General features: G+C 47.7%; 1 protein-coding gene across 1 annotated transcript in view; it reads right to left on the reverse strand.

Annotated features, from left to right (window-relative positions):
* Positions 1-238: 238 nt before the first annotated feature.
* Positions 239-25,659, reverse strand: part of PRRX1 (paired related homeobox 1) — a 38,820-nt gene continuing 13,399 nt past the window's right edge. Inside the window, exons 2-4 of the mRNA XM_058808778.1 lie at positions 8,072-8,247; positions 6,827-7,008; positions 239-1,425 (exon numbers count right to left, since the gene is read on the reverse strand). Of these exons, the coding sequence (XP_058664761.1) occupies positions 1,287-1,425; positions 6,827-7,008; positions 8,072-8,247 (497 nt within the window). The 3' untranslated portion in view covers positions 239-1,286. The remainder of the gene's footprint in view (positions 1,426-6,826; positions 7,009-8,071; positions 8,248-25,659) is intronic.

The raw sequence follows: 25,659 nt of genomic DNA on the forward strand, positions 1-25,659 counted from the left end.
ACAGCAGGTAGGGGGAATGGTTAAGGTGATGGGACAAGCCTTACTGAGCATGTTTAGGCATCTTTGGTGGGATGCTCCCTACTGAGACATCCCTTGTGCCCAGAGGGATTTCCCTGGGATATCCCAAAAGCCACATGAACCAGCAGGGGAGAGCCTTGCTGTGTTCTGGGCAGCTGCCCACGGGGAAAACCTGCAAAAAGGGAGTGTGGCTTCCCTCCAGCACCACTCCTTTGGGGCTCCTCATGGAAACTCCCATGAGCTGCCTTTCCCAGAGCTGCCCAGGGAAGAGCTCTGCCAAGGCTGAGAGAGGCTGTGGCTGGAATTTCAATGCACAGCTCCACCTGGATGCAGCACAAACATCCTGAACGTTTTCAACGGGTTTTATTTCGTTTAATAAAAAACACCAACCAAGCTTGCATGTATTATCTTATATATATAAATATATACAGTATATATAAAACAAATGCATCTGGACAATGCCTTTCCCTGTGGCACAAACTGTAAGGCATAGGAAGGAGTGTCCTGACAGTCCTGATCTTGGCACTACAGAGAGATCCCCCTGCTCACACACCCCCCATGTTGGCTTTGCTCTCTTCTTTGGCTTTTTGAGGCAGCAGTGCAGGGAATACCCAACCAAACAATGGAGCCCTGCAGAGCCCAGGGAGGTTTTCCAGGCAACTCAGCCAGCAGGAATCCATCTTGCTGCACTAAATGGGCTTCTGGCAGGCTGAGAGGAACGTGCTGCCTCTGTGGCACAAGGGACTGGAGGGATCAGGGTGGGGTGGGAATCGGTGACCAAACAAATTCTTCTTCTTCTAGGGTGAGCTGGGGCAGCGGGGAGATGAGCAAGCTTTGGATCTCAGCGTGCTGGGGCTGGGACTGCTCCGTGGGCTGAGACTGGCAGAGGTTTCTTTGTGCAGTCCCTCACAAAAATGGAAACCAGCAAGGGTGAGACTGTCCTTTACTGAAGAAGCTCGCAGTATATTGAGCAGAAGCAATAAACCCGACGATAACAAGAAAATAAAAAACGGTGGCATTATCCCAAAAGGAAGGAGGAACCTGATCACTCACAGGTTCTGTTTGCTCCCCGTGTTCAGTTCTGGGTGAGGGTTGGCTTTTTTTTCCTTCGTTTTATTTTTTTCTTTTTTTTCTCTTTTATCTTGATGGTGTTTTCTTCTTGTTGTTGTTCTCTTTTCCTTTTATTTTTTCTTTCAGCACAGACAAGTTGCAAAGCAGGACGGGTGCTGCTGTGTCTTCTCCTTCTGCAAGGCAGCTGCCCCCAGCTGTTAATTGACTGTGGGCACCTGATTCCTCTGTAAACTATATTCCTTTGCCTTCAGTCTCAGGTTGGCAATACTGTTGGCCATGTTCATGCCCTGTGCTGGGCTGGTGTTGGTACACGTGGCAGAGTAGGTGGCCATGGCACTGAGGGATGGAAAGAGAAACATCACGTCAGACGTGGCCTCCAAACCACAGCAGAGCCTAAATTCTGGGGTTTTTTCCATACCTGTGGGATGTAATCCTGCTGTGGTGTCAGCAGGGAATTGCCACTCCCCTTTATTTAGCAAATCTTTCCGCTGCTCTTCGCTCACCCAGCACCAGAGCTCAACGGGAAAAATTTCCACTTCCTATTTTCTAACCCAAAAAAAGGTTTGCAATGAGGTCAGCCTGCCAGTTAGACCATTGTCCTTAAAAGTATTCCCAGTGGAAGCAGTGTCTGTTAGATGAGACCAATTGCTGGTTTTACAGCCTGTGAAATCACGTCACTTCTGAAACACATGTTACATTAAAGCAACACTCTGGGAAAAACCCCTTTCAACAATTGAGATGTTTTCTTGTTTCAGCCTTTTGGAATGAAAATTTCCACATTTTTTCCCCCCTCAAAACTTCAGCTGATTATAAAGAGCATGTCCTGAAGGCTGAAGGAAGAAACCCAAAACATAAACCACTTTGTCTCCCCTTCAAACTGCGACTTTATTAATGAAAAACATCACTTCTGACAGCAGAGCCTGAACAAAGATCTCCAACTCCTTTCTTATCCTACCAAAAAATCTGCAAAGCTGCTTTCCAGACCACTGGAAAACTTGTTCAATCCATGTGTCCCTTGGGTTTCTGTGAAAAGCAGCTCCCCCTGCCAACTCCCCAAAACCCAGCACAGTGTTTGACCTGCTGCATTTCCTTTGCATGGCCCACAGATCACAACCAGCTGAGAAGCACCACATGAAGTGGAGGTGCCCATTTAACACAGAGTGCTCAGGAGGAACCCCCAAATGCTCTGCTGGAGGCCAGCTCAGCTCTGGTGCTGACCTTTCCCACCTGCCTGCCCTGCTGGTCACAGCTGAGCCTCCGGGAAATGCTCTGCTCCATCCACACACCAAAACACCAAGATGGGCTGGCATTTTTTGCCTTTTTGTCTTTTCCTTTATCTGTTTTCATTTTATTTCATTTTATTTTATTTTATTTTATTTTATTTTAATTTTTTAAATCGTTCCAGCACCGATCTCCACCACTGGAAATGCAAACAGCAAATCTCCCTGCAGGCACTGCTGCACAGACCCAGCCTGGAGCTGTGCCTGCTCACCCCGAGGTGCTGCTGGTATTTCTGACCTCCCAGAAGGTCAGAAAGCATTTCTGGAGTATTTCAGGAGTATTTCTGACCTTCTGGGAGGTTATCTGCCAGGAGTTTATCTGCCACCCGGTGCTGTGTGAACCCTCAGTCTGCAGGAGATCCACAGCAGGGAATATCTGCATTTCACCAGCATCCAGAACATGTGGATGTGTTGTTTCTGGAGCTCTTCTGAACCAGCTGCACCCCCTCATTCCCTCTCCATGGCTGGACTGGTTCTCTCCTCACCCCCAAGTGCTGCCTGCAGGAGGGTGCAAAGCTCCACAAGGTCTCCAGTTAATCCCCCATGCCCATCTGCTTCCACAGGGTGCATCTCTGTCACAGACATCTTTTATGAAAAATCCTTTCCTTAGGATTTTTCCTCCTGAGAAGCTGGGAGGCCTCAGGAACAAAATGTAAACAATGGTTATCTGCTGCTGTGGAATGCAACAGGTGCATCTGTGATTGGCCCACGTTGGATGTTTGTAATTAATGGCCAATCACAGTCACCTTTGTTATCATTCCTTCCTATTCTATCCTTAGCTGGCCTTCTGATGAAATCCTTTCTTCTATTCTTTTAGTATAGTTTTAATGTAATATATACCATAAAATAATAAATCAAGCCTTCTGAAACATGGAGTCAGATCCTCATCTCTTCCCCAATCCAAGAACCCTTGTGAACACAGTCACACATCTCTCCCATGTTTTTGAGCTGGAAGAAATTTGGAGACCTTCAAGGGTACTCCAAACTGGATAAAATAGGAGTTTTCAGTCAGGGAAACTGTCCCCATTCTAAACCAGGTTGCTGGCCTGAAGCTGAAACTCCAGGGAGGCTCTGGGAGCTCCCCAGACGGTGTGAGGATGGTTTCACTTACAGATGCCAAGTGAAATCCCTGCTAAACCAAAAATCTCTAGAAGTGCTTCCTTCCATCAGGTTATTCCAGCAGGAGCAGTGCACAAGAAGGCTGTGTCAAACACCAGAACAGCCTGAGGGTTGCTCCAGAGACTCTCCAGGGCCTAACAAGGGTTGAAGTCACCCTGCTGCCCCCTCCCTCCACCCCATTCACGCAGAGAAAATTCTCCTTCCTCCACTCAGCTGCCTGGTTTCATGAAACACAGAGGAGCATCATGTTTCTGAGGACTAAAATCCTTCTTTCAAACAAGGTTTTCAGTGGCCCATGGAGCCAAAGGTCGCTGGAGTGGGAAGTGTGGGCTGCCAGTCCTGTTTTCTTAGGAACCTAGGCTGAAAAATGCCTAAGTAAAACATTTCTCAACTTCAAAAACAAAAAAAGCATAGTATCTACTTGGCTGTCTGTGTGACAGAGATCTGCAAATAGCTTTGGTTGACCTGTGGCTGAGTGTATTTGGAGAATAAACACAGGGACTGAAAACTTTTCCCAGATCTGAGAGGGAAACCAGCCCTGGCCACGCTGCTCTGGGCGCTCCCCAGGAGTGGCTGCTAATCGGGGGCTGCTCCAGCCCTGTTGGGAAGATGGGCAGGGGGCAGGGGCCATGCAAACACTCCACATGGCTGCAGGGTTTCACTGTTTGAATGTCTGAATGACCTTACTGCAAAGCTTTAATGAGGCTGAGACCCTTCCAGATGAGCGTGATTGCCAGAAGAGGAGCAGAAGGATCAGAAACCCAGGGGAGCACGGAGTGTCTGAGGGTGCTGTGCACCCCAGAGTGTGGAAAGCAGCTGCTCAGCTGCAAATAAATGCCTTTGCTGAAGTATCTTGGCTGCAGACAAGACAAGGGCAAAGTGTGTCTGCATCCTGGACGGGCACAGCCTGGAGCTGAGGGGCTTGAAAACCATTCCTGAGGCTGGAAAACCATCCCTAAGACTGGAAAACCATCCCCAAGGCTGTCCCTTCTCCCCTGTTCTCATTAGCACATCCCAGGTGCTGCAGGTGACCTCAGACAGCCCTTCCCAGGTACCCTTAGGAGCTACCTTTGCAGGGGCTTCTCCTAGCAGTGATTATGGATCTCCTAGTTCATGTTCTCCTAGCAGTGATCATGGATCTCCTAGTTTATGTTCTCCCAGCAGTGATTATGGACCTCCTAGCTGATGTTCTCTTGGCAGTGATTATGGATCTCCTAGTTGATGTTCTCCTAGCAGAGATCATGGATCTCCTAGTTGATGTTCTCCTAGCAGTGATTATGGATCTCCTAGTTGATGTTCTACTAGCAGTGATTAGAATCTCCTAGTTGATGTTCTCCTAGCAGTAATTATGAATTATCTCCTAGTTCATGTTCTCCTAGCAGTGATTATGAAGCCCCCTGTGTAAACATCATCTCAGGAGGGAGGATCTCTTTTTAGAAGTGTGAGAGGTGGAAATAAGCCATGAGCACTGAGTAGGGATCTGGTGCTGTGACCAGTGCAGTCCCACTGGGCTGGGGAAGGAACTCACTCCCTTCCCTTCCCTGATCTCACCTCCCCAGAATGCTACAGCAAGGAGCACTGCACAGGGAGAAAGCCTTAATCCATAAAAGAGGGATTTTGACAGCCAGCAGTCAACAGAAAAAAATCCATAGGATAGGGGCCATTTCTAAGATGCAGCTGGTGGCCACCAAAAGCATCCTTTCCCATATCTGCAGTGGGTGGGTCTATGACTTGTTCTTCTGGACATAAAGAGTGGATGAGGAGGACCCCCCAGACCTGAAGCAGCAAGCAGGAAGACCAGACTATGTGTTTGCAGCTCTTGCTGTGCAAACAATGCTTGGAGCAAAAAGAGGGTCAAGGTGACCCAGCAAGAGAGGTCCTGAGCATGGTGTGGCTCCTGGAGGGCAGGGGGAAGCTGGCAGTGACCAGGCCAGATGAACAGGAAGAAATCCAGCCAAAGACTTCATGGGCCTGACCAACAATGAAGCCACTGTGCTAAAAAACACCCTCCAAGCTCCTTTTTAACTGCCTGCGAGCCAGCTGGCTCCCCACAAACCAACACATCCTGTGGAGCTCGTGTCCCCACCCAGCTCCTGCAGAGCCAGCGATGGCATGCATGGAGAGGACAGGCAGCACTGTGATGGCACAGACATCCCAGACCCTCTGAGGCTGGCCTTGCCACATCCCTGCTCCCTTCCTGCCATCCCTTGAGCAGCACTGAGCACAGGGGGTGGACACTGAGCTCCAGTCTGTCACCTGGCCCTTCCTGCAGGGTGACCACAGTGCAGTGCTCACACACACACCCCTCTGTGCTCAGGGAATAAAAGATCTGCTCAGCAGCCCTGTGCTGAGAGCTCCACAGGGATGGAGTGAGCTCCCAGCCTTGCTGCCATCCCCAGCAGAGGGACAGCCACAGAACTCCCTCTTCTGGCCACTGTGCGCTGGCTGAGCCACTCCAAGTGCTCTGAGCCCCCTCTCCTGGATCTGTGTCCCATGGAAAGGTTTCCTCCTTGCTATAAACCCGATGCACTGGAGAAAACCTTCTGTTTCCATGCATTTCTACCTGAGCTTCTCTAGAAACTCCCTGAATTGCAGAGAGAGACCCCCAGAAGCTGCCAGAAAGACACAACAACACCGAGCTGGGACCACACTGGCAATGGGATGGTGTCACATTCATATTTTCTGGAAAAATCCCTTTGCCCAGGATTTTTCTCCTGGGAAGCTGAGAAGCCTCAGAGAAAAGGGAAAACAATAATTATCTAATTTGCTTCTCCTGTGTTTTGCTGCTTTGGATTGTGTTTGGGGATTGTTTACCCACAGGTAATTGTTTCATTGGTTTCTGCATTGAATTATTTTGACTTATTGGATAATCAGTGCCAAGCTGTGTCAGGGCTCTGGAGAGAGTCACGAGTTTTATTATTATCTTTTAGCCTCCTGTAAGTATCCTTTCTGTATTCTTTAGTATAGTTCAGTATTCTTTAATATATTATAGTATCATAAAATAATAAATTAGCCTTCTGAGAACATGGAGTCAGATTCATCATTCCTTCCTATTCCTACATGAGATTCATCATTCCTTCCTATTCCTACATGAGATTCATCATTCCTTCCTACATCAGATTCATCATCCCTTCCTACGTCTGGGGCAACCCAAATACAACAAGATGGAGTGGGGGCAGGTGAGGAGAACCAGTGGGGTGGTCAGGCTGCTGTATCCTCCAGGTGTGGATGCATCAGAGCTGTCTGAGGGTGCTTTTGGGGTGGTGCAGTGGGATCAGTCAGTCAGTCAGTCAGTCAGTCAGTCAGTCCCTCCCTGGGTCCCTGTGTCCCTCCCTCACCTGTAGGGCGAGGCAGTGCCCCAGGACAGGTAGTCGGTGGCCCTGGGGGCGGGCCGGGGTACGATGGGCTGCTCCACGGCCGCCACGTCCCCGGAGTAGGATTTGAGCAGCGAGGCGTTCTTGCTGGCCAGCATGGCGCGCTCGTTCCGGCGGAACTTGGCTCTCCTGTTCTGGAACCACACCTGCAGGGGGACACGCAGGGACACCGACCATCACATCTGCTCTGCCACTGGCCATGTCCCCATGGGATCCCATCCCCATCCCCAAAGCTGGCTGCATCCCAGGCTGCCCCTGGGAACCCTAAGGATGGGATAATCCTGGTGCCTGCTCTGATCAAGCCCTCAGGTGAGGGGCTGGCTGAGGGACATGGCTGTGTCCCGTGCAGATGGCTGTGGCAGTCATCTTTTCTGGAAAAATCCCTTTGCCCAGGATTTCTCTCCTGGAAAGCTGAGAAGCCTCAGAGAAAAAGGAAAACAATAATTATCTGATTTGCTTCTCCTGTGTTTTGCTGCTTTGGAATGTGGTTGGAGATTGTTTGTCCATCAGGTGCGTATTTGATCAGTTTCAAGTGAATTGTTTTGACTTATTGGCCAATTATGATCAAGCTGTGTTGGGGCTCTGGAAAGAGTCACAAGTCTATTTTAGAATCTTTTAGCCTTCTGTAAGTATTCTTTCTGTATTCTTTAGTATAGTTTAGTATTCTTTAGTATAGTTTTGGTATAGAATTCTTTAATATAATAAATAACATATAGATATGATATGATATGATATATAAAAATATATTATATATATGATATATATTATATATACAAGTATATGTATATATTATATCTTAAAATAATAAATTAGCCTTCTAAGAACATGGAGTCAGGTTCATCATTCGTCCCTTCCTCTGGGAACCCCACAAATACAAGAGATGGCAGCAAGGCCTGGCAATGCTGTCCAACACACCGTGATCCACGGTCTGCTGTCACCTGCAGAAGGTGCAGGCCCGCAAGCTGAGAGATCAAGGTAACATCAGCAGCCTGAGCATTCAACAGCCTGGCCCTATGGACACAACTGGTGGGGCAGGTGGTGCATGGAGGGGCAGGTCAGGCCTGGCAGTCTCCCTCAAGGCACGGTGGAGCCAGGAGCTTGGTGACCCTGGTGTGCCACACAGACAGACCCCAAGGATTTCTGCTGCCTTGCTGGAGCGACCCAATGATCCCCTAGGTGAGGTGGGAATCACCTCAATCATGGGATTACCTGAACTCTGGCCTCAGTGAGGTTGACTCTGCGTGCAAGGTCCTCCCGTACGAAGGCATCGGGGTAGTGAGTCCTCTCAAAGACCCTCTCTAGTGCCTGCAGCTGGCTGCTGTTGAAGGTCGTCCTGTTCCTCCTCTGCTTTCTTTTCTTCTTCTCTTCTGAGTTCAGCTGATCATCTAGGAGAGACAATTGGGGATGGGAAAAGTGAGAAAGCCAAGAGCCCACAGCCACCATTGAGGGGTGAACAATCTTAATGGTTTCAAGAGGGAAAGGGCTTAGGAAGGGGCTTGCACAATTTTAATACATTAACCATGCTGGGTTACTCCCCACATGAAGAGGAGGTTGAAAGCACACCAATCTCAAGCATTCATTTTTCAATTCCACTGTGTAAGACTTGTGCCAGATCTCTTAAGCTACCCCAGCTCTCAGCTTCCTTATCTCTGAAAAGCAGCAAAAAAAGCCCAAAATGCTTCTCCCCATTCCTCACAATCCCAGAAATCTTTTCTGATGGCAAAGAATCACAAAGCCCTGTTCTCTCTGCTTCAGATTTCCAAGGAGTGCTCTGACTGGGACGTAACACAGCTCTCTGGGGTAAGAGCACACTCTTGGATGCTGCTAGTGAGGAGCAGCTCTGCCCTCTGCAGCATCCTCCTTGCCTTGCTGAGCCCAGCAAGGTGATGAACAACCACCCATAAGAGCACTTATTGTTTTGTACCAGGTTTGCATTTACTCAGAAATTAATCAACATACTGGATCACACCAGTATGTGTGGGGTGCCACCAAAAATCCACGTTACCCTGGGGGGACCTGAGCCAATACTCATGTCAGCATTAAAGTGTATTGATCCCATAATCCATAAAAATGCACAAGCTAGGGAATCATATTCTAAGTTCATCCTTGCACACCTTGGTGCAGGTGACAGTGTCACCACTGAGAGTGCTATGTACAGAAGAACACCCCCTCAACAGTCACTCCTTTTGCCATGGACAATTATGACGGCTCCCCTTATCCCTCTCTTCTCCAAGGGGGTATGTAAGGCACAGGGAGAGGCTGACAGGGAAATTAAAGTCTGCAGTTGCTGTCCTCACCACCTGTTTGTGTTGCTTTTCACAGCCCATCTGGTACCAGTTACTGCACCTGAACACCTTTGGAGCAAGGCCCATCCATTTGAGAACAAAAGGACATTCCTCTTAAATTAAAGCATGGCTTTCAAATTCTTTCAGGTTTACAGTGCCTCCATCCCTAATCCTCCTCCAACAGCCTGATGATCCCCAGAAGGTTCCTTTCCAGCCTAGGGATTCCTGGGTGCAAAAACACACCCTTGGGTTTTCCCATATCCGAGAGGAAGCGTTTGGAGATCAGTTTTTAACAGGATTGCTGAGTCGTAAAGCTGAGCTGGGAAGGGACTGGCAGAGGCAGTAATGTGCAAGGAAAACAAAGGTATGAAGGAATTAAAGCAGGGCTACAGGTGAATCTATCAGCTCAGAGGGATGGGATTGAAGTGCTGCTTGTGCAGAACGCCCTGCACACGTTTCTCCTTGCTGGGGGTTTAACGCCATCACAAGCTCCATCCCTTATAAAGAAGGAGAAAAACCCTGCATGTCCCTCTCTTGACTCATCACCAAACCCTTCTCAAAAGGGGTCAGCTATTTCCCCCTGGCTCTGCTGTGCTGCTGTGCACCACACAACACAGAAAACAGAGCCTCAGGGCACAAACGTCCCTCCAAATGCCACAAACACCGCAAGGCCAGCTGCTGGAGAGGCCAAAGACAACACGGCCTCCTTTGGAGTTACCCACTTCATGCTATTCTCTAACCTAAACCCTGCCTATGCAGAGCATATGAACAAATCAATAAAAGCCTTTGGGATCCTTTCAGAATCCCATCCAGGCCTCTGAAGCATCATTTCTGCCCAGAAGAAAACACGCGGCTGCACGGAACACGAGTTCAGCCCTTGCTTGGCCCTGCGTGACAGCTACGCATGAGGAGGGGTGAGCACATCCCTCTGGGGAGCAAGAAGAAGGGCCAAAGTCTGTAAAACACCAGAGAACAAGAATAATTCCCCCTGCCAAGCACGTTAGCACAATTTGCCTGGTTTCCTCCCGGCGTAAAGCGAGACGCCGCCGGTGATTCACGGCTCACCTCGTAATTACCGAGCCCAAAAATAGCCAGCACAGAAAGTGTCCGCGCTGGGTGACTCATGGCTGGGTCACTGCTGGCTAAAGCACCCCCAGTCTAGGCTGCCACGGAGCAGGGATGTCAGTCACCCCCTTTTTTCAGGACAGAGGTGACGGCAAAGCACGACCTGTGACAGGCAGCTCTGGAATTTTGGGATCTCCCATCACCGCACCTCTGGAACAGCACAAAATCCAAACCTCTACAGGAGTGATTTGGGTAGCAGGGGAAAAAAAAAAAAAAACCAACAGGATATTAATCCAGAGCAGCATGGGGTTGGTCAGTCCTTGTGTCTTGCCCTGTGCTGCTAAGGAGGGACTGCACACACCTAAACCCAGCCTGCCTGCAAATGTCAACTTGCTCTCAGCGCTCCCCGGCTGCCTCCAGCACATCAGCAGGGTGTTTCTTCTACTCTGCCATTATTTCTTCATCAGGAAACAACCCTGAACACTAGAAAATGGTATTCCTGAAAAATGGTATTCCTGGAAAAGGGTATTCCTAAACAATGCTGACAGCATGAGTGACTGGGGTCAGCAGAAACGGAGAGGAGAGGGAAACAGCTCTAAAGATTTTTTAGGTAGGTCAGAAGTCTTCTGTCAATGTTCTTTTAAGCAGAAAAATTTTATTACATGCAGAGTTCTCAAAAGCTGAGCAGCTTGCAAATGTGCCTCACAGAAAGACTGAAACATGTGTTCTCCTCTCAGGAACCCAGTGCTGGAAAATCTGGGAATTCCATTGCCAAATCCCAACCTTCCATGCTGGGACTACGTTTCCTGTTTCCACATTTGCCTTTTCCTGTGCTATTTCTACATTTCCAAATAACACGCAGGTCCTGGTGTCATACACAAGTGCACCAAAGCATTTTCAAGTGCTCCTAAATGATTCAGCAGGAAACATCCGGTTCTTTTTTCCTCTTGCAGCGAGGCAGATCCACACTTGCACACACTCCAATCTCTTCTCCTCACCTCACAGTAACTGTCCCAGTGCCTGTAACTATTGCTGGGGCACCACCAGGCAGCTCCTCTTGGGATGCCACATTGAAAAAAAAAAAACGCCCAAAAATACCCCCCAAAAAAACCCCTAAAACCAAAAAAACCCACAAAAATTAAATTAAATTAAAAAAAAATCAGAGTTGAAAACTAAATGCCTACGTAGGAGTTTCAAGATTGGTATTTTTTTCATCAATACTTACAACCACAACATATTTTAGATTTCCAGTTTGCAGGAATGCTTGTGCATACTTGCATTCATTCCAGGTCAGAACAAAAGCTCATTTCCAGATGGGATTTACATTGTGTGGGCAGTTTGGAAAAGTTTTGACCAGTTCTATTAAGTCCAGAACCAGCTATTATAGTTCATTAATTGGATCCGAATCGAAAGTAAACCATTGGATTTAATTAAGGGTGGGACAGAGACACTTAACCACAGTATAATGTATGGTAAGGCAGCAAAGATTTGTCACGTCAGCTATAGAAACTGTAAACTGAGAAAGGATTCCAGGAAGAAAATAAGGAATCACACTCTAATCACAGCCTTCAAAATAAGAAGCTAATGTTTGAACACAGATTTAAGAACAAGCAAGACAAATGATTTCACAGTGAAAAAAATAAACAAACTATAAATTATAAAGGCAACAACTCAAAACTCTTAAAATATAAAAAAATACTGCAAGTAAGCGAAAGTTTTATTCAGATTGGTGGAGAAAGAAAGGAAAAGGGAGAATAGAAGGGAAAGGAGCAGGACTCTTTATTTGGTTTAAACTTCAATTTCATGAAGCTTGAATATAAATATTTCTGGGTGTTCCCCCAGCTCTGGGTAGGCTTCTCTCCCCAGCATCAGCCATCCAGTTTTTAGCCCATCACACACTTCCAGTCCACTTTAACTCACGCTCTGCTTTGCTTTCGATTCGTGGCATCCCTCTAAAAACACTGCAACGCTTTGCGTGCAGGGCAGCTTTGTCAACTGGCATCATAAAAAACTCAAAACCAAAACCCAGATATGTTTAATCAAAGCAAAACCAAGGCTCCAAGCAGAGGAATGGGGACACAAAGAACCCACAGTGTGACAGAGCCCTGCCCCGCTGATTTGAGACAAAGTTCACTGATTTTCCACCCCGCTCATCCCAGGGGCTCCTTGTCCACCAGCAGCATCCATTGTCTTTGCCAGATGTGAGCAGGGCCAGAAGAGGGGCAGGGGGCCATAAATGGATAAGATTTCATGCCCAGAGCTGCCTGAAGTATATTCCTTTCTAAAATCTCCCAGGAGAGAATGAACTCCAGCTCGTGCGGATTTCTGCACGCAAGAGAATTATTTCTGAATAAGTTAAACAAGGTTTAACTTCAGGGCACACAAATGCTACAAAAAGAAGGTGTAGGGATCCCACAGCAGCCATCACAAATGTAGGCAATATGGAATGAAGGTAACAAATAAAAATAAATATGTTAAGGTAGGAGATGCCTGTTAAGTCATGTACTTCACTACAGCAGCGATAGCGAGCCCAGCTGTACAACAGTGAAAACAGCAAGTTTTTATTCTGAGTACAGGTCAGACTATAGAGATTTTTGAGCTATCATTTTCTTCTCATTACACAACACCAGCTGAGCTTTTCTCCTCACCTCTACTGGTTTTTATTTCTGCACTATCTCAATGTTTAAATTATTTCAATTACACAGAAAATTCAAGTATCCAAAGTTCCAGTCTTGTTGAGAGCATCAGGAACACAGAAAAAAAAAGTAACAAAGAAACAGATGCTCTATTTCCTTTAAGAGCCATCTCTTGTGATTATCTCGCAGTCAGGTTCAAGTTTTGCACATAAATAAGAAGTTGTTCTGTGCATGAGCACGAAGCTTCAGAAAGGCAACACCGAATTTTTCATACTAAACCTGAGTTTTAATGTTAAACAGAAAAACATGCACATTTTCAGTGTTACCCGTGGGGCTACAGCACTTCCTCTCCAAAGGGTCTGCAATGTGGGACCTATCAGGGTGATTTTTAGCTGCCTGCACACAAACAATTACAGATCATTACAGAGCCGTGAACGGCTGGGATAGCAGGGAGAGCCCTGTATCCTTTGGAATAGGATAAAAAATACCTACTTTAATAAATACCTACTTTATTCCTTTAATAAAGGAATAAATAATTTGATAAATCTCTGCTTTATTCCTTTAACACTATCTAGCCTCTGTTCTAGGTAGCCTCTCAAGGCATCACCTTATTGAATTTGGCTCTGCCTGCCAGGAGCTGCTGAGGTCCTGCACAGCCACAGCCTCACCAATGGGAGGATGAAACCCTGGCTGTCCTCCCTCAGGAGCAGAGGGAGCTCCCACCTGCACCGTGGCCAAAGGAGACATTCCCAGGTAGGATTTGAGGCACAGCACAGTCAGTGACTCTTGGCCCCTGGAATGAGGTCTTGGGGTTGTCACTTTCCAGGTGGAGAGTCTAGAGATGCCTCCAAGCTTCTGAGAAGAGTTTCCAGCATGCAAACAGTCTTCACCCAAACTTACCAGGTAATGGGGGCTTGAGTGCAGAGGCTTTCCCTGTGTTCTGGTCTGCAGGGATAGGGTCCCACCAAAACCCCAAGCTGCCCTGCTCCTGACCCACAGACAGGGCAGCACAAGAAGCCAAGAGCTCTATCCTATCTTATGTAAGCCAGAACTCCTTTTCAGGGTGGTTTCAGCTCTGGTGCTCTGTCTCTCATCTGGTGGCAACCTGTAAAGCACATGGGCAGTTACAGCAGCTAAGATGTGAGCCCTCTCTAACCATTTCAATGTTTCCACTTGCTGGAGCTGACAGAAGAAATTATATTTGGGGATAAAAAAAAAAAAAAAGAGTAATCATGATCCCGTGGAAATCCGGAGAGTCTCGCTGGAAAGACTTAACATTCAGTGTTAATTATTGGGCGAACAACATTTGTGGGGGCAGAAGTTTACATCCTCCTCCAGAAATTGGTACAAAGCCATGGAAAGTCCCCCTGCATCCCACAGACCAGTCTGAGCTCTGCTGCAACAGTTCTGCTTTTATATTCACTGGAGTTTTCCTTCTGGGCTTCCTACAGCTCATAAGGCACACGGCTTAGTCCTGCTCTTCTAACAAGCCTTTCTGATAGGTCTTAGGGTCAGAGTGTTCCCATAATACAATAAGCACTGTATGGATCTCATAAGCTCCAAGGCACAGTATGTTATGTGTTTGGAATTTCTTGTATGCTTTTATACTTTGTTTTACATATTGTAATTTTTATATGCATTACCGCATTGATCCTTGGAAAATTAATTTAGGAAAAAAAAAAAAAACCCAAACCCCAAAAAAAAACAACAGACATAATCAAAAGCAAACACATACATTTTAAAGCCTGCCAGAGGCAAATCATGTTCTGTGAGGCTGCACTTTGTAAGTGACAAAGAGACCAAACCACCAGGCCGTGGCAGAGCTCCAGCAGTGTGGATTCACCGGGGGAGCTCCTCCATGTCCCCCCCAGATCAGCCCCACAGTGCAGAGCCCTGGCACAGGAGCAGAAATGCAGAGATTGGAGCCATGGCACAGGAGCAGAAATGCAGACACAGGAGCAGAAATGCAGAGATTGGAGCCATGGCATAGGAGCAGAAATGCAGAGATTGGAGCCATGGCACAGGAGCAGAAATGCAGACACAGGAGCAGAAATGCAGAGACTGGAGCCATGGCACAGGAGCAGAAATGCCCTCACAGGGCTGTGCCAGCCAAACCCTACCATCACACCCCAAAGTGTCACACCCCAATGTCCCTGAGCTGCCACAGTGCCAGTGGCACCTCCAGAGCTTCCCGAGAGCCTCTCAGCCTCCACAGCCCCTCCCTCACTCCTGGTTTTGATGTCTTGTCAAGGCTGACCTACAATAGAGGCTAGAAAGAGTTAAATAATAAAGTAGGGATTTATTAGAAGCCCTCAGTGGATCCACCTTGGGCAGCACAAGAGCCCAGCCAGGGCTGCACCCAAGATGAACCAAAATGGTCACAAAATGCATGACTGCTCACAGGGTCCCTCACTTTTGTAAGTTCTGCTCCAGTGGCATATTGGAGTTAATTGTCCAATTCCAGCTCCAGCCCATGAAGTCCCAACTTTTTTGCTTTTCTCTCTTCAGCCCATGTTGTTTGTGCTCTTGGGCCTGAGATTTGGATCATTTGTCCTTGGTGCCCAGCTGGAGCAGGAATTGTTTTGTCTCCCTGCTCTGTGCGCAGAGCTCACCATCCCCTGATATGAAGACCAGATCTACACACTAAAGCAGCACAGAACCTGAAAAGTAGAAAAGCTCAAACCTGAGGCATTAGTTTCAGATCTGGATCAGTGCTTGAACGTGTGTGAACTCACGGCCTTGCAAGGTCAGGGGTTTGGCTTCCAACACCTCTTCCCATCAGCTCCCCTTCCTGTGTCCCGATGTTCCATCTTAGGAATGGCACAGATTCAGCACAGATCAAACTTCCCAACCTCCGCCCTGCTCCATCCGTATCTTCTCACTCCCAAAGACGCCTCTCCACGTTCTTGATCCCCTCCCTGCCCCAGTTCATTCCAGGAAAAAAAAAACCTTAATAAAAATTTCTCCTCTCTTGCTGAACATCCTTTCCCTTCCCTTCTCCACAGACTCAAAAAGCCAAGCTGTGAGACACTGCTCCCTTTCATGCACATGTGGTTGCTCCAAACTAGCACATCAGAGTGTCCTCCAGAGCCACCACTGCTCTCAACTGGACCACACAATTAACCCTTTCCATGCAGGAGCAGACTGAGGAGTCAGGAAGGCCAATATCCACATCCACCTGGATATACCCCACAAGCTGCCTCAAAGACAGGGGCAACAAGCACCACTGCAATTAGGACGAAGAAGTTACTAATTTTCCACACTCATATCCCCCTGGAGTGAGCTCCATGGGGTTACACATTATGCAAAAGGCACACAGGATTATTTCCACCCACTCCCTGTTGGATTTTCCTAGTGTCCCCTTCTCTTTATGTACAAAAGTGACCCCCCAGACCTATAGCTTGCCATGAATCATGAACAGGTGGAAGCCATGAAGTGAAAACCTGGCACCTGAACTCTGGACTACACTGCTTTTAATAAATTTATTCTCACATTTAGAGATAGTGGCAAAAAAATCCTCGTGAACTTCAGCTAGAAAAGCTTTTAACCAAGGAAAATCAGATATTTTTGCAACAAGCTGACTAGTGCAAAAATAAAAAGGAGGGTGGGGGAAGAAAAAAGAAAGGGTTTTTGTGAAGACAGAAAAGAGCTGCTTGGGGGGGGATTTTTTTCCTGTCCACATATCCCTTGAAGATGAGGCACTTGGCATTTCAGCCGGCTCATTTCCAAAAGTCTGCAAACGCTCCCTAGCAAGCTCTTCTCAGGGGGAAAGACTGACTCAAGCTGAGTGGCTCCATGAGCGTCTCTGCTTGTCCAGGTCCCCAGTGTGCTGCTGAGAAGTGCCATTTCCAGACTGGATCTGGAAATTCACTCGGATGGGGTTTTTTTGGGACCTACACAAACAGACTGACGATGACCAGGGGGATGCAAACGCCAGCTGGCTGCTCTGGTAGGCAGGAACACTGCTCCCAATGGATATTTCATCTGTGTATTCCTGGAACATCCAGGAGTGCAAACTGCATGGCACAGAATGGCTGTGCCAGGAGCAGGGGAGGCGCAAACGGCGGCGAGAACACGGCCACCAGTCTCCAAAGGCTGAGCTCCCCTTTCATTACCATCCAAGAACAAATGGGTTTCAAGGAAATTGGACCACCACCACCCCTTCCCGAGCAAACTGGACTGGAGTTGCTGCAAAGCTTCACTTAGAAATCCGTTTTTTTTTACCACTAATGGATTTTATGGGTCCCTCTTGATCGCAACTGGAAAAACGATGGCATCCGAGGTCCAGAAATAACAGAACTTGAGCCTGGCTCTCAGCATCCAGCCCACCTGCCTTTTGCAAGGGCTGAGCATCATGACCAGGAGCACACTCCTTGGGTGAGGGATAAAGGACCTTAACAGCAGCTGCAGGAGGGATCAGAGCATGTAGAGCCATTTCAGAACAAATTTCTTCTTCCCAGGTCCATAGTGAAAACGTGCTCTTCTAAGGAGAATGGACAAGGAGGCTGCTGCTGGTGGCTGGGAGATTTTTGTTGGACATCCAGCAAAACAGGAAGGCAGATGGGACAGAGCATGGGCTCCAGGATGCTCCACACCCCAGCTCTGCAGGACACAAAGGAAAACCAGCCTCAGACCCCCCACTCCATCCTCTGCCTCTTCTGGACGGCGAATGCATTTCACATTAGCTAATAAATTGCTACATCTTATGTTTCTTAGCCTGCTGGAATGATGAATATTTTGGAATGTATTTTGAATGGTTCCTTGCCAGAGTGGAACAATCATCCAGAAATCTGAAATCAGAAAGCTGAAGAATGGAAAGCCCTGTCTTTCCAGAGTTCACCGCAGTTTGAAAAGCACAACTCCCAGCAGAGGAGGCGAAATAATGATTATGAGAGATCCTGTGAATTGAGGCACACAAGGGATATGCTGGGAATGACAATCCTTAACATGGAGTAATAATTTTTGCCTCCAGGTGATGAATATATTATAGGGTATCTGTTTATTCCTGCCCTTAATCTGCATGAAATATTAGACACTCTAACCTGGAGGATTGGACAATTTAGGGGACCTGTGCAGAAATGTGAGATAGCCACAAAACACTGCTTTTGCTCTGGTGCAGGGTTAGCAGACAGCTGCTGCTGCTCTAGCAAAATTTAACACAATTTAAGCCTTTTAAAAGGCTCTAGCTAATGAATCACACCCACTGCCAGACCAGCCAAATCCTCACCTACCCAGGAGTATCTCAAGACCAGCAAAAGGTAGCACAGCTCACCCAAATCAGCTCATGTGCACCACCAGGCACCAGGCTGAGCCAGCTCAGCACAAGCCCCAAGCCTGGATGGAAAGTCTCCATGGATGAAGGAGCCCAGAAGTGGTCTGGTCTCACTGGAGCAGCTCCAAGAAATAAGCTTTTCTCTTCCCCCATAGAGATGGGCTGTCTAGACACATTGGCAAGGCTGCGCTGCCGAATTTGCAGTGCTGCATCCTTCTCACATCCAGCCTGTCAAATACAGCAAATTCCTGTCCCCCAGCCTGTTAGCATGGGCATTTTTTCAAACTTCCTTGTGTTACTCACGTCCAGAAATGCCATTATGTTTAATGAGAAGTTTTAAAACAGATTTCTCCGCACACGCAGGACGACATCTTAGATTTTCTTTATCAACCCTCTGGCAAAATGATTATTTCATTAAATATTTTTTGCTAACAACTAAACTAAAAATAAAGTAAATCGAGTATTTTTAAGCCAAGAAACACAATACGTGAATATGATTTGCAATGGAAATGTAGAAAAAAAATTGTTCTCCAAATAATAAAAAAATACTACTCAGCAAAACCTTTGGGACTTAGGTGATGTTTTTCACTGGAAAAACAATGAGAATATTTAGAGAGAATCTAGCCTCAGGGCCATGTCCAACACCATATAGAAGTGCAGATTTAAACCCATCCACATCAAAGCTGCCCTGAAATGAGCAAATTACCTTCCACCAGATTCAAGACTGCAGGGGTGATTAGTGTGGGTCACACAGATTTCTCCATCCTCAGAGGTCCTCAAAGCAAAAAGCACATGAAAATTCCATATGGCCCTGGAGTAGAGGTGCACTGCCAACTGTCCCTTTGTTCATAACACATCCAGCAGCCCCGTGCTTAAGTGGGGTGCAGACAAAAAGCAACTCAATAAAATAAATTAATAAAAGTGTGATTTCAATAAGATCAATCAAACAAATCACAAGTGGGATGCACTGGCATTACCTTCACAGCACAGAAAATAAAATAACAGCAAGTAATGAAAGCACTTTCAGTGTGTGGTATAAAGGCACACAGAGCAGCTGTTTCATTTCAGCTGTATATAGAAGTGAGAGCTGGGGTGTTGGTGAGTCCTGCAGCCCCATTTCCCAGCCACTGCCAGTGCCAGCAGGGCACAGAGCCTCAGATCCCCCCCCTGCTGCACTGCCTCGCTGACTACTGACCCCACACCTGGGATTTAGACAGATTTGGACAGAAGCACCCATGGTGTTGGAACCCTGGATGCTGAGAATTGTAAACTTTCTGTGCTTAAAGGCACAGACCCACAAGAGAACACTGCATTTGGCCTGAGGCTGTGAAGAAGGCTTCCAAAATTGATACATAGCACTGGGATTGTGAGTGTGTAGTTGGTTAGAAGTGTGTAATATCACAGGATGGAAAACAAAGTTTGGGTTTTCAGAATAGAGAAATAAATATGAAGCAAGGTGGAGGTTTGAGGGTAGGGGCAGGTTTTTCTTCTTTACCTTCCTCCTTCTTCCCCATGGGTTTGAGTGGTGTTCTGTAATTGGGCAGAGAAGTCTGCATTGTGGGCTTTGAGTGATCAGTTACTGGGTTAGAAGGGAAAATAATCTAAGTATCAGTTCTTAATTGGATAGTTTAGACTTAAAAGACCTTGTAACAAGAGACTGTGAGCCATTTTGTGCCTTCTAATGAAAAGCTGCAGAACTCATGTTTGTGAGACTTTCACTGATAAGAAATAATAAAACACTTGAGTACAAACATGAACTAACACCTCAAGTGCCTTCAATCCCAATCTAGAGAAACTGATACCATGGGATGGGCTCTCTCTGCTTCACTGCAGCATCCCTCAAGGGGACTTCTGAAACCACCTCATCCCTAGGAAAGAAAGCTCAGCTGCTCCTGGCTGCTCACAGAAACCTCAAGAGCCTTCAACTTCATTCTGCCAACCTCTGGTCCTGTGGGCAAGTGGGCAGGTGGTTCCCTGTCAGAGGAACCCTCTTCCCTCTCCCTCTTCTTCATGCAGCTCTCCACACATCTCCCAGACCAGGCCAGCCAGCTGAATGCCCTCTCTGGGCATCCTCAGGGCCCAGCCAGGCGCTGGACAAGCTGAGCTGGAACCAAGCTGTGAGCAACCAGAGGCTCCTGGCCATGGGGCACCACTAGCCCAGATGCCTGTGGGCACATCCTCCAAGTGGCCCCACAGCCCAGCACACTCACACCAACTCTCCAGGCTCCCCTGTGGTCACAGAAATTGAATTCAATTCCTTAATGGGAATTCCTGATGTGCCAACAGCTGTACGTGCAACCGGGACAAAGCCTGGGTTTTCTGGTACAGGTCAGCTGCAAATGTCCTTCCATCCCAGGCACAAGGGACACTCCAGAGTGGTGCTGGGTGCACTGAAACATCCCCCATGCAGGTCCTGGAAGATGCAAGTTGCTCCACAAAGCCCACTGCCATGCAGCATGGTGTAACAGAGATCAGAGCACCCAAAGAAGCCCAAACCAGCTGGGAGAGAACTAAAGCACCACGGGCTGGTCCTGAAATAGACTCTCTTTTTCTTTTAAGCACAGCTCATTAAATGTTTGCTGGAAAAACAGAAAAGCATTTTCCACAGAAGGGAGGACATCCAAGAAAAGCCCTTTTGGACATAAATTGGCAAGAGACTCCCAAGCATTTATCTTCAGCATAGAATGTGCTCTGTCAGGAGGGCTGTAACTAACAATACGCTGAAAAACACGCCACAGACTTCCACTGTATTTTACTTGGCACTAAGGGGTTATTCCTCAACACAAAGTATTCACAACTGGCATCAGTTAAACGAGAAATTACAACCTTCAAAAGACCTATTTAGCATCAGCTGCAGAAAGTATGGAATTTGCCATGGGCTTTGATGACAACAGATTATTCCCCATAAAACGCTGCGAAGGCACTCGGCGACAATGCTCGGCACGAGCTGCTGGTTCAGCAGGGGGGATTGGGAATTCAGCACTTCCTGCCCCTTCTCAGGAGGCTGCTGCCTGCTTTGGGACTGCTCATATCCCTCTGCCCAGCTCTCCAGCTCGCTGGCAAGCTCAGCCACAGGGCAAGCTGGTTTTTGCAAGGGGTTTGCTAAGCTATGGCTGCTAAGCTCTAAGCAGGCTACAAAAGGACCCTGAACTCATTCTCCCCACAGCTCATTAAGTTAAGGAGGAATATGAGGGAAGCATCCCATTCCTCCAGGCTGGATGGTCAGCTAGGATAGACTGAGGTCAACAGTGTGGAAGTTTAGGAGCTCCATCACCTCTTGATCCTGCACAACTCAGCCACAAGCCAGGACAAAAGGCAGCCTCCCTTCCCTGTCCCTGGATTATTCCTACCTCCCCAGCAGGAGGAAAGAGCTCTGCCACCAAACTCCTCAGGCCCTCAAGCTTTTCTCCACCCAGGCTCTGGCAAAGGAGAGCTCAGAGCTGGGAATCCCTGCTGGTGTTTCTCGGGATGAATGCTGTGTCCTTGCAGAGCGAGAGAGCATGCCTGGGGAGGGAAAGGCCATCACTGGCTGTCTGCACTGCTCCAGGGCTATCTTTAGTTGACCTGGGAAAAGTAACAGTCCAGAAACAGTCTCCACCCTGGCTCTCAAAGGGAGCTCCAGAGAGGTCAGCCTGAGCTATGTTTTCCTGCCACAAACCTGGAGCCTGCTCGGTGAGCTGTAAAACATCCCCGTCCCTCTGCTTGGCAAAAACTTTTCTGTTTCATTCCCCAGACCTACACAGACAGGGATTTATTGAATAGATACCCTTTATCTACCTTGCCCTGGAAGGAGGTTTAGCCATCCACAGGACTTGTGCAGCACCAACAGAAAAGAAAGGGGAAAACGAATCCTTTTTGCAGGCAGCTGCAGCCTGCAGCACGGAGCCTGCCTGCCCCAGCACCTGTAAAACCCAGCCTGCACCAGTTAACCCCTGCAAGGCCAGCAATTGTCACCTGGCTTCAAATTCAGGGTGTCTTACTGGGCTGGGGAAAGGGGAGAGCTTTGCCAAGGCTGTGCCACTCAGAGTTGTTCATGCACAGTAGGACCAACCTAAATATTCACGCATCCTGGATCCTCCCAGAACTGTGCTACAGGCTCCAGACTGCCTGTGCCTCCTCTCACTGCATTCTCTGCTCCTTTCTAATCTTAAAGCTGGCTGAGTCTCATCCTCCCACCGTACACACACTGACAGAGTTGTGCTTTTGTCATCCCAGGTTTTAACACGACCCCAGAATCTGAAGCCTAAAATAAAAATCATATAGATAATTAAAAGCCACAATCCTTCAAGCAATGCTGAGACTGAGCTTTGCTCTTGCTATGCCAGCATGACACATTCAGGTAGTGACAGTCTTCCCATAAAGGCTCTGGGTTCTCTGTTTAGTGAACCAGGCCTCCTGGAAGCAATGGCCTGTTGTCACCATGATATTTTCTGAAAAATCCTCTTTGCCCAGGATTTTCTCCTGGGAAGCTGAGAAGCCTCAGAGAGGAATGAAAACAATAATTATCTGACTGCTGCTCCTGTGTTTGCTGCTTTGGAATGTGGCTTGGACCTTGTTTACCAACAGGTGAATGTTTGATTGGTTCCATGTGAATTGTTTTAAATTAACGGCCAATCACTATCAGCTCAGTCACAAGCTTTCTTTATCATTCTTGCTAGACTTCTGACGCATCCTCTCTCTTTCTTTAGTATAGTTTTAGTACAGCATTCTTTTCATATAATATAATATATCATAAAATAATAAATCAGCCTTCTGAGAAGTCAGAGTCAGATTCTCATCTCTCATCTTGTCCTGAGGACTCTCACAAACACCACAGCCTGTCATTAGTCAGCTGTTTTGTTTTAATGGCTGAAGTTTATCAGCTAAATCCACCTGCAGAGGCAGGTGTTGCTCTAGGCACTACCAGTCAGGCACAGAGCTAAAGGCTGAAATGCCCAACTTTAGAAAATGCACAGGAAAATCTCAGCCATTTCCCAGTTCACAAGTCAGATGGCAATTTCTATAGGGCAGAGCCTGGAAGGCAAACCTTGGAGTCCTTTAGGGGGAAAAAAAAGCTTTTTAAATTTACTCTCCCAAGCCAAGATGATCAAGTAGGTGTCCTGGAATCCTGTTTTATTTCCCAAGCTCTGATGGGAAGGAGCCTGCCACGGATCCTGCCCTCCCAGCTCACACCCTGCTTTCACTCAGCACATAGCTCAAGTGCCCCCTGATGAACAGAGACACCCCCCTGAATGAAAACCAACAGGAACAAAACCCCAAGTCTCCACACAAAGTAAGCCCAAGTTGTATTTCAACCTAATCAGGTCCCAGCATTAGGAGCATTACAGGAGCTGGAGATGAAAATCTCCTTTTGAGCTGGAAAACTCATCCCCGATAAAGGATGGATGAGTTACAAAAACAAATATTACATTTGGTTCTGGCTAACAGGAGAGCTGAAGTACTCCCAAAGATTATCATTTATGCACAGCTGACTTCAAGTCCTCTTGCTTGCTGAGCCCAGGCTGTGATACACCCTACAGATTTCTCCCACAAACCTCTTCTGTTGGTCAGGCATTTGTTTCTTAGGCACTCTGGCAGTTTTATGGAATCCACCACCTGGGCACAGATAAAATACCAAAACCCTCAGTCCTGGGCAGGGGTTATACACTTTCCTGGTTACCTGCTAGCCTATGGCCAAAATCAGGTGTTTCATCCTCACTGCCTGCCTCGGGAGCCCTGCTGCTGCACTCCCCCAGAGAGAAGAGTGCCCACGGCCACCCTAATCACAGATCTGCCCCAGAGCTCCACCAGCACTGGCTGAAACAGGCCAGGCTGCCCCAAAACAACACCAAATCCCTGTGACTGCCCAGACAGCTTTGGGGTGTTACTGGTTACTGGGACCAGCCTGCCTCACCTTCACCTACTCCCCATGCTTCCAGTTTTCACATAGAAAGAGCTTTGACTTCTCTCAAATCATCAGAGGAAATAAGGAAATACAGGAAATAAGGAAATAAATGTCAAAGGCTTGAAACCCAAATACTATAAAAGTTGCAAATGACAATAACCACAGGGGTTAGGGGAGGAGAAATGCCTCCTGTTGGCCAGAACAGAGATGCTGCTCCTGCACCATCTCCTGCTGTGCTTCTTGCCCTTAAACTGCAAAATCCAAAGAGAAGGAAAAGCTGCTGGAAAACCCCATCAAAGACCTGTTCCTGTCTCCTGGCTTCCTGTGCTCCCTGTGCCTTGCTCAAAGCCCAGCTTGCCACGCTGGAGCTACGCGAGCCGAGGATGTGCCTTGGTCCTTTGAAGCAGCCACAACAGAGAAAGAAAGGGGACATCCTCTCCTCAGGGACCTACCACACGGGGCTGGCCTGGCCACCAGCACAGCAAGGCCAGCCTGCAGTGTGTGGCAAGCAGGAGACAGGCAGTGATGGGGAGGCAGCCATGGGGCAGAGCTCAGATCAGCCCCCCACAGGAGACGGGTGTTTTGGATTGTGCCCTCAAATCCCAAATCACTCGAGGTGCCTTCCAGAAGGGCAGCCCAGCTCTCCCAGCTGGCTCACAAGAGGAAATGTTTACAGTGCAACGTGCTCTTTGCCTCTGATCTCACGGCAGTTTTTGAGGAATTGGCCAACTTCAACCATGCTCTGACCATTTGAACAGAAATTGTGAAGATAATTCAGCTCCCGTTAATTTTTTGAAAACCTGGTGGCTTGAAAAAAGGAAAGAGGATTATTAATGTCAGCAGCCAAGACCAAGCAGCTGGGTGAGCCCAAACTTTTACAAGACACAAGAACCCAGAGTCTCACCCTGCTGCTCTAACAAAACAAAGGAAGATGCCAGCAGAGCTCAGCCCAGGTGGGCATCCCTGGAGGTGTACAGTGGCAGGAGCAGCATTGCCACCTCCACATAACCCCCTCTCACCTTCCTGGTAAGACCAGGAGTGGAGGAGCTGACTGAGCAGACCAAGCTCCAGATTTTGGTGTTTTTAACTATTAGTCGTGGGGAAAGCAGACCTGGAGACGATGGGGAGTGCAGCTCCAACTGTGCCTGTGTGCCCTGCAGGGAGGGAATGCAGCCCCTGCTCCTGGGGGGACATTGGCCACCCCACCCCGGCCATCCGTGCTCCAGTCCCCGCTGCCACAGACCTTCGTGTGGGCTTGGGCCAGTAGATGGCACCAGAATAACAGAGAATGGCACCAGAATAACAGAGAAACCCTTCTGCACCTCCCCACAGCTCCGGCAGCCCCATCCCTTCCTCAGCACTGGCACCAAACGATGGCTCTCAGCTCTCTGTTTTAAAAGCCTGTTCAGAGCTGACTTCTTCAGGGCTTCAAAAGTTTAACCAGTGTCTCTAGGAGAAAAAAAGAGATTTCCAACTAAGAGATACCCTGCCTTTCGGAGGGTTATAAAATCTCTTTTTTTTTTTTCTCTCTCCTGCAACTTAGATGATGCTTTTAAATGAAACACAGAAACAAAGTATTTGCCCAAAGCAGCTGCTTTCTCCATAATTGCTTTAATTTGGAGAAGGCTTCCCCTATCCAGCCAGAACTGACAGGA

Source organism: Ammospiza caudacuta, chromosome 7 (genome assembly GCF_027887145.1).
Source record: "Ammospiza caudacuta isolate bAmmCau1 chromosome 7, bAmmCau1.pri, whole genome shotgun sequence".
NCBI classification, from domain to species: domain Eukaryota; kingdom Metazoa; phylum Chordata; class Aves; order Passeriformes; family Passerellidae; genus Ammospiza; species Ammospiza caudacuta.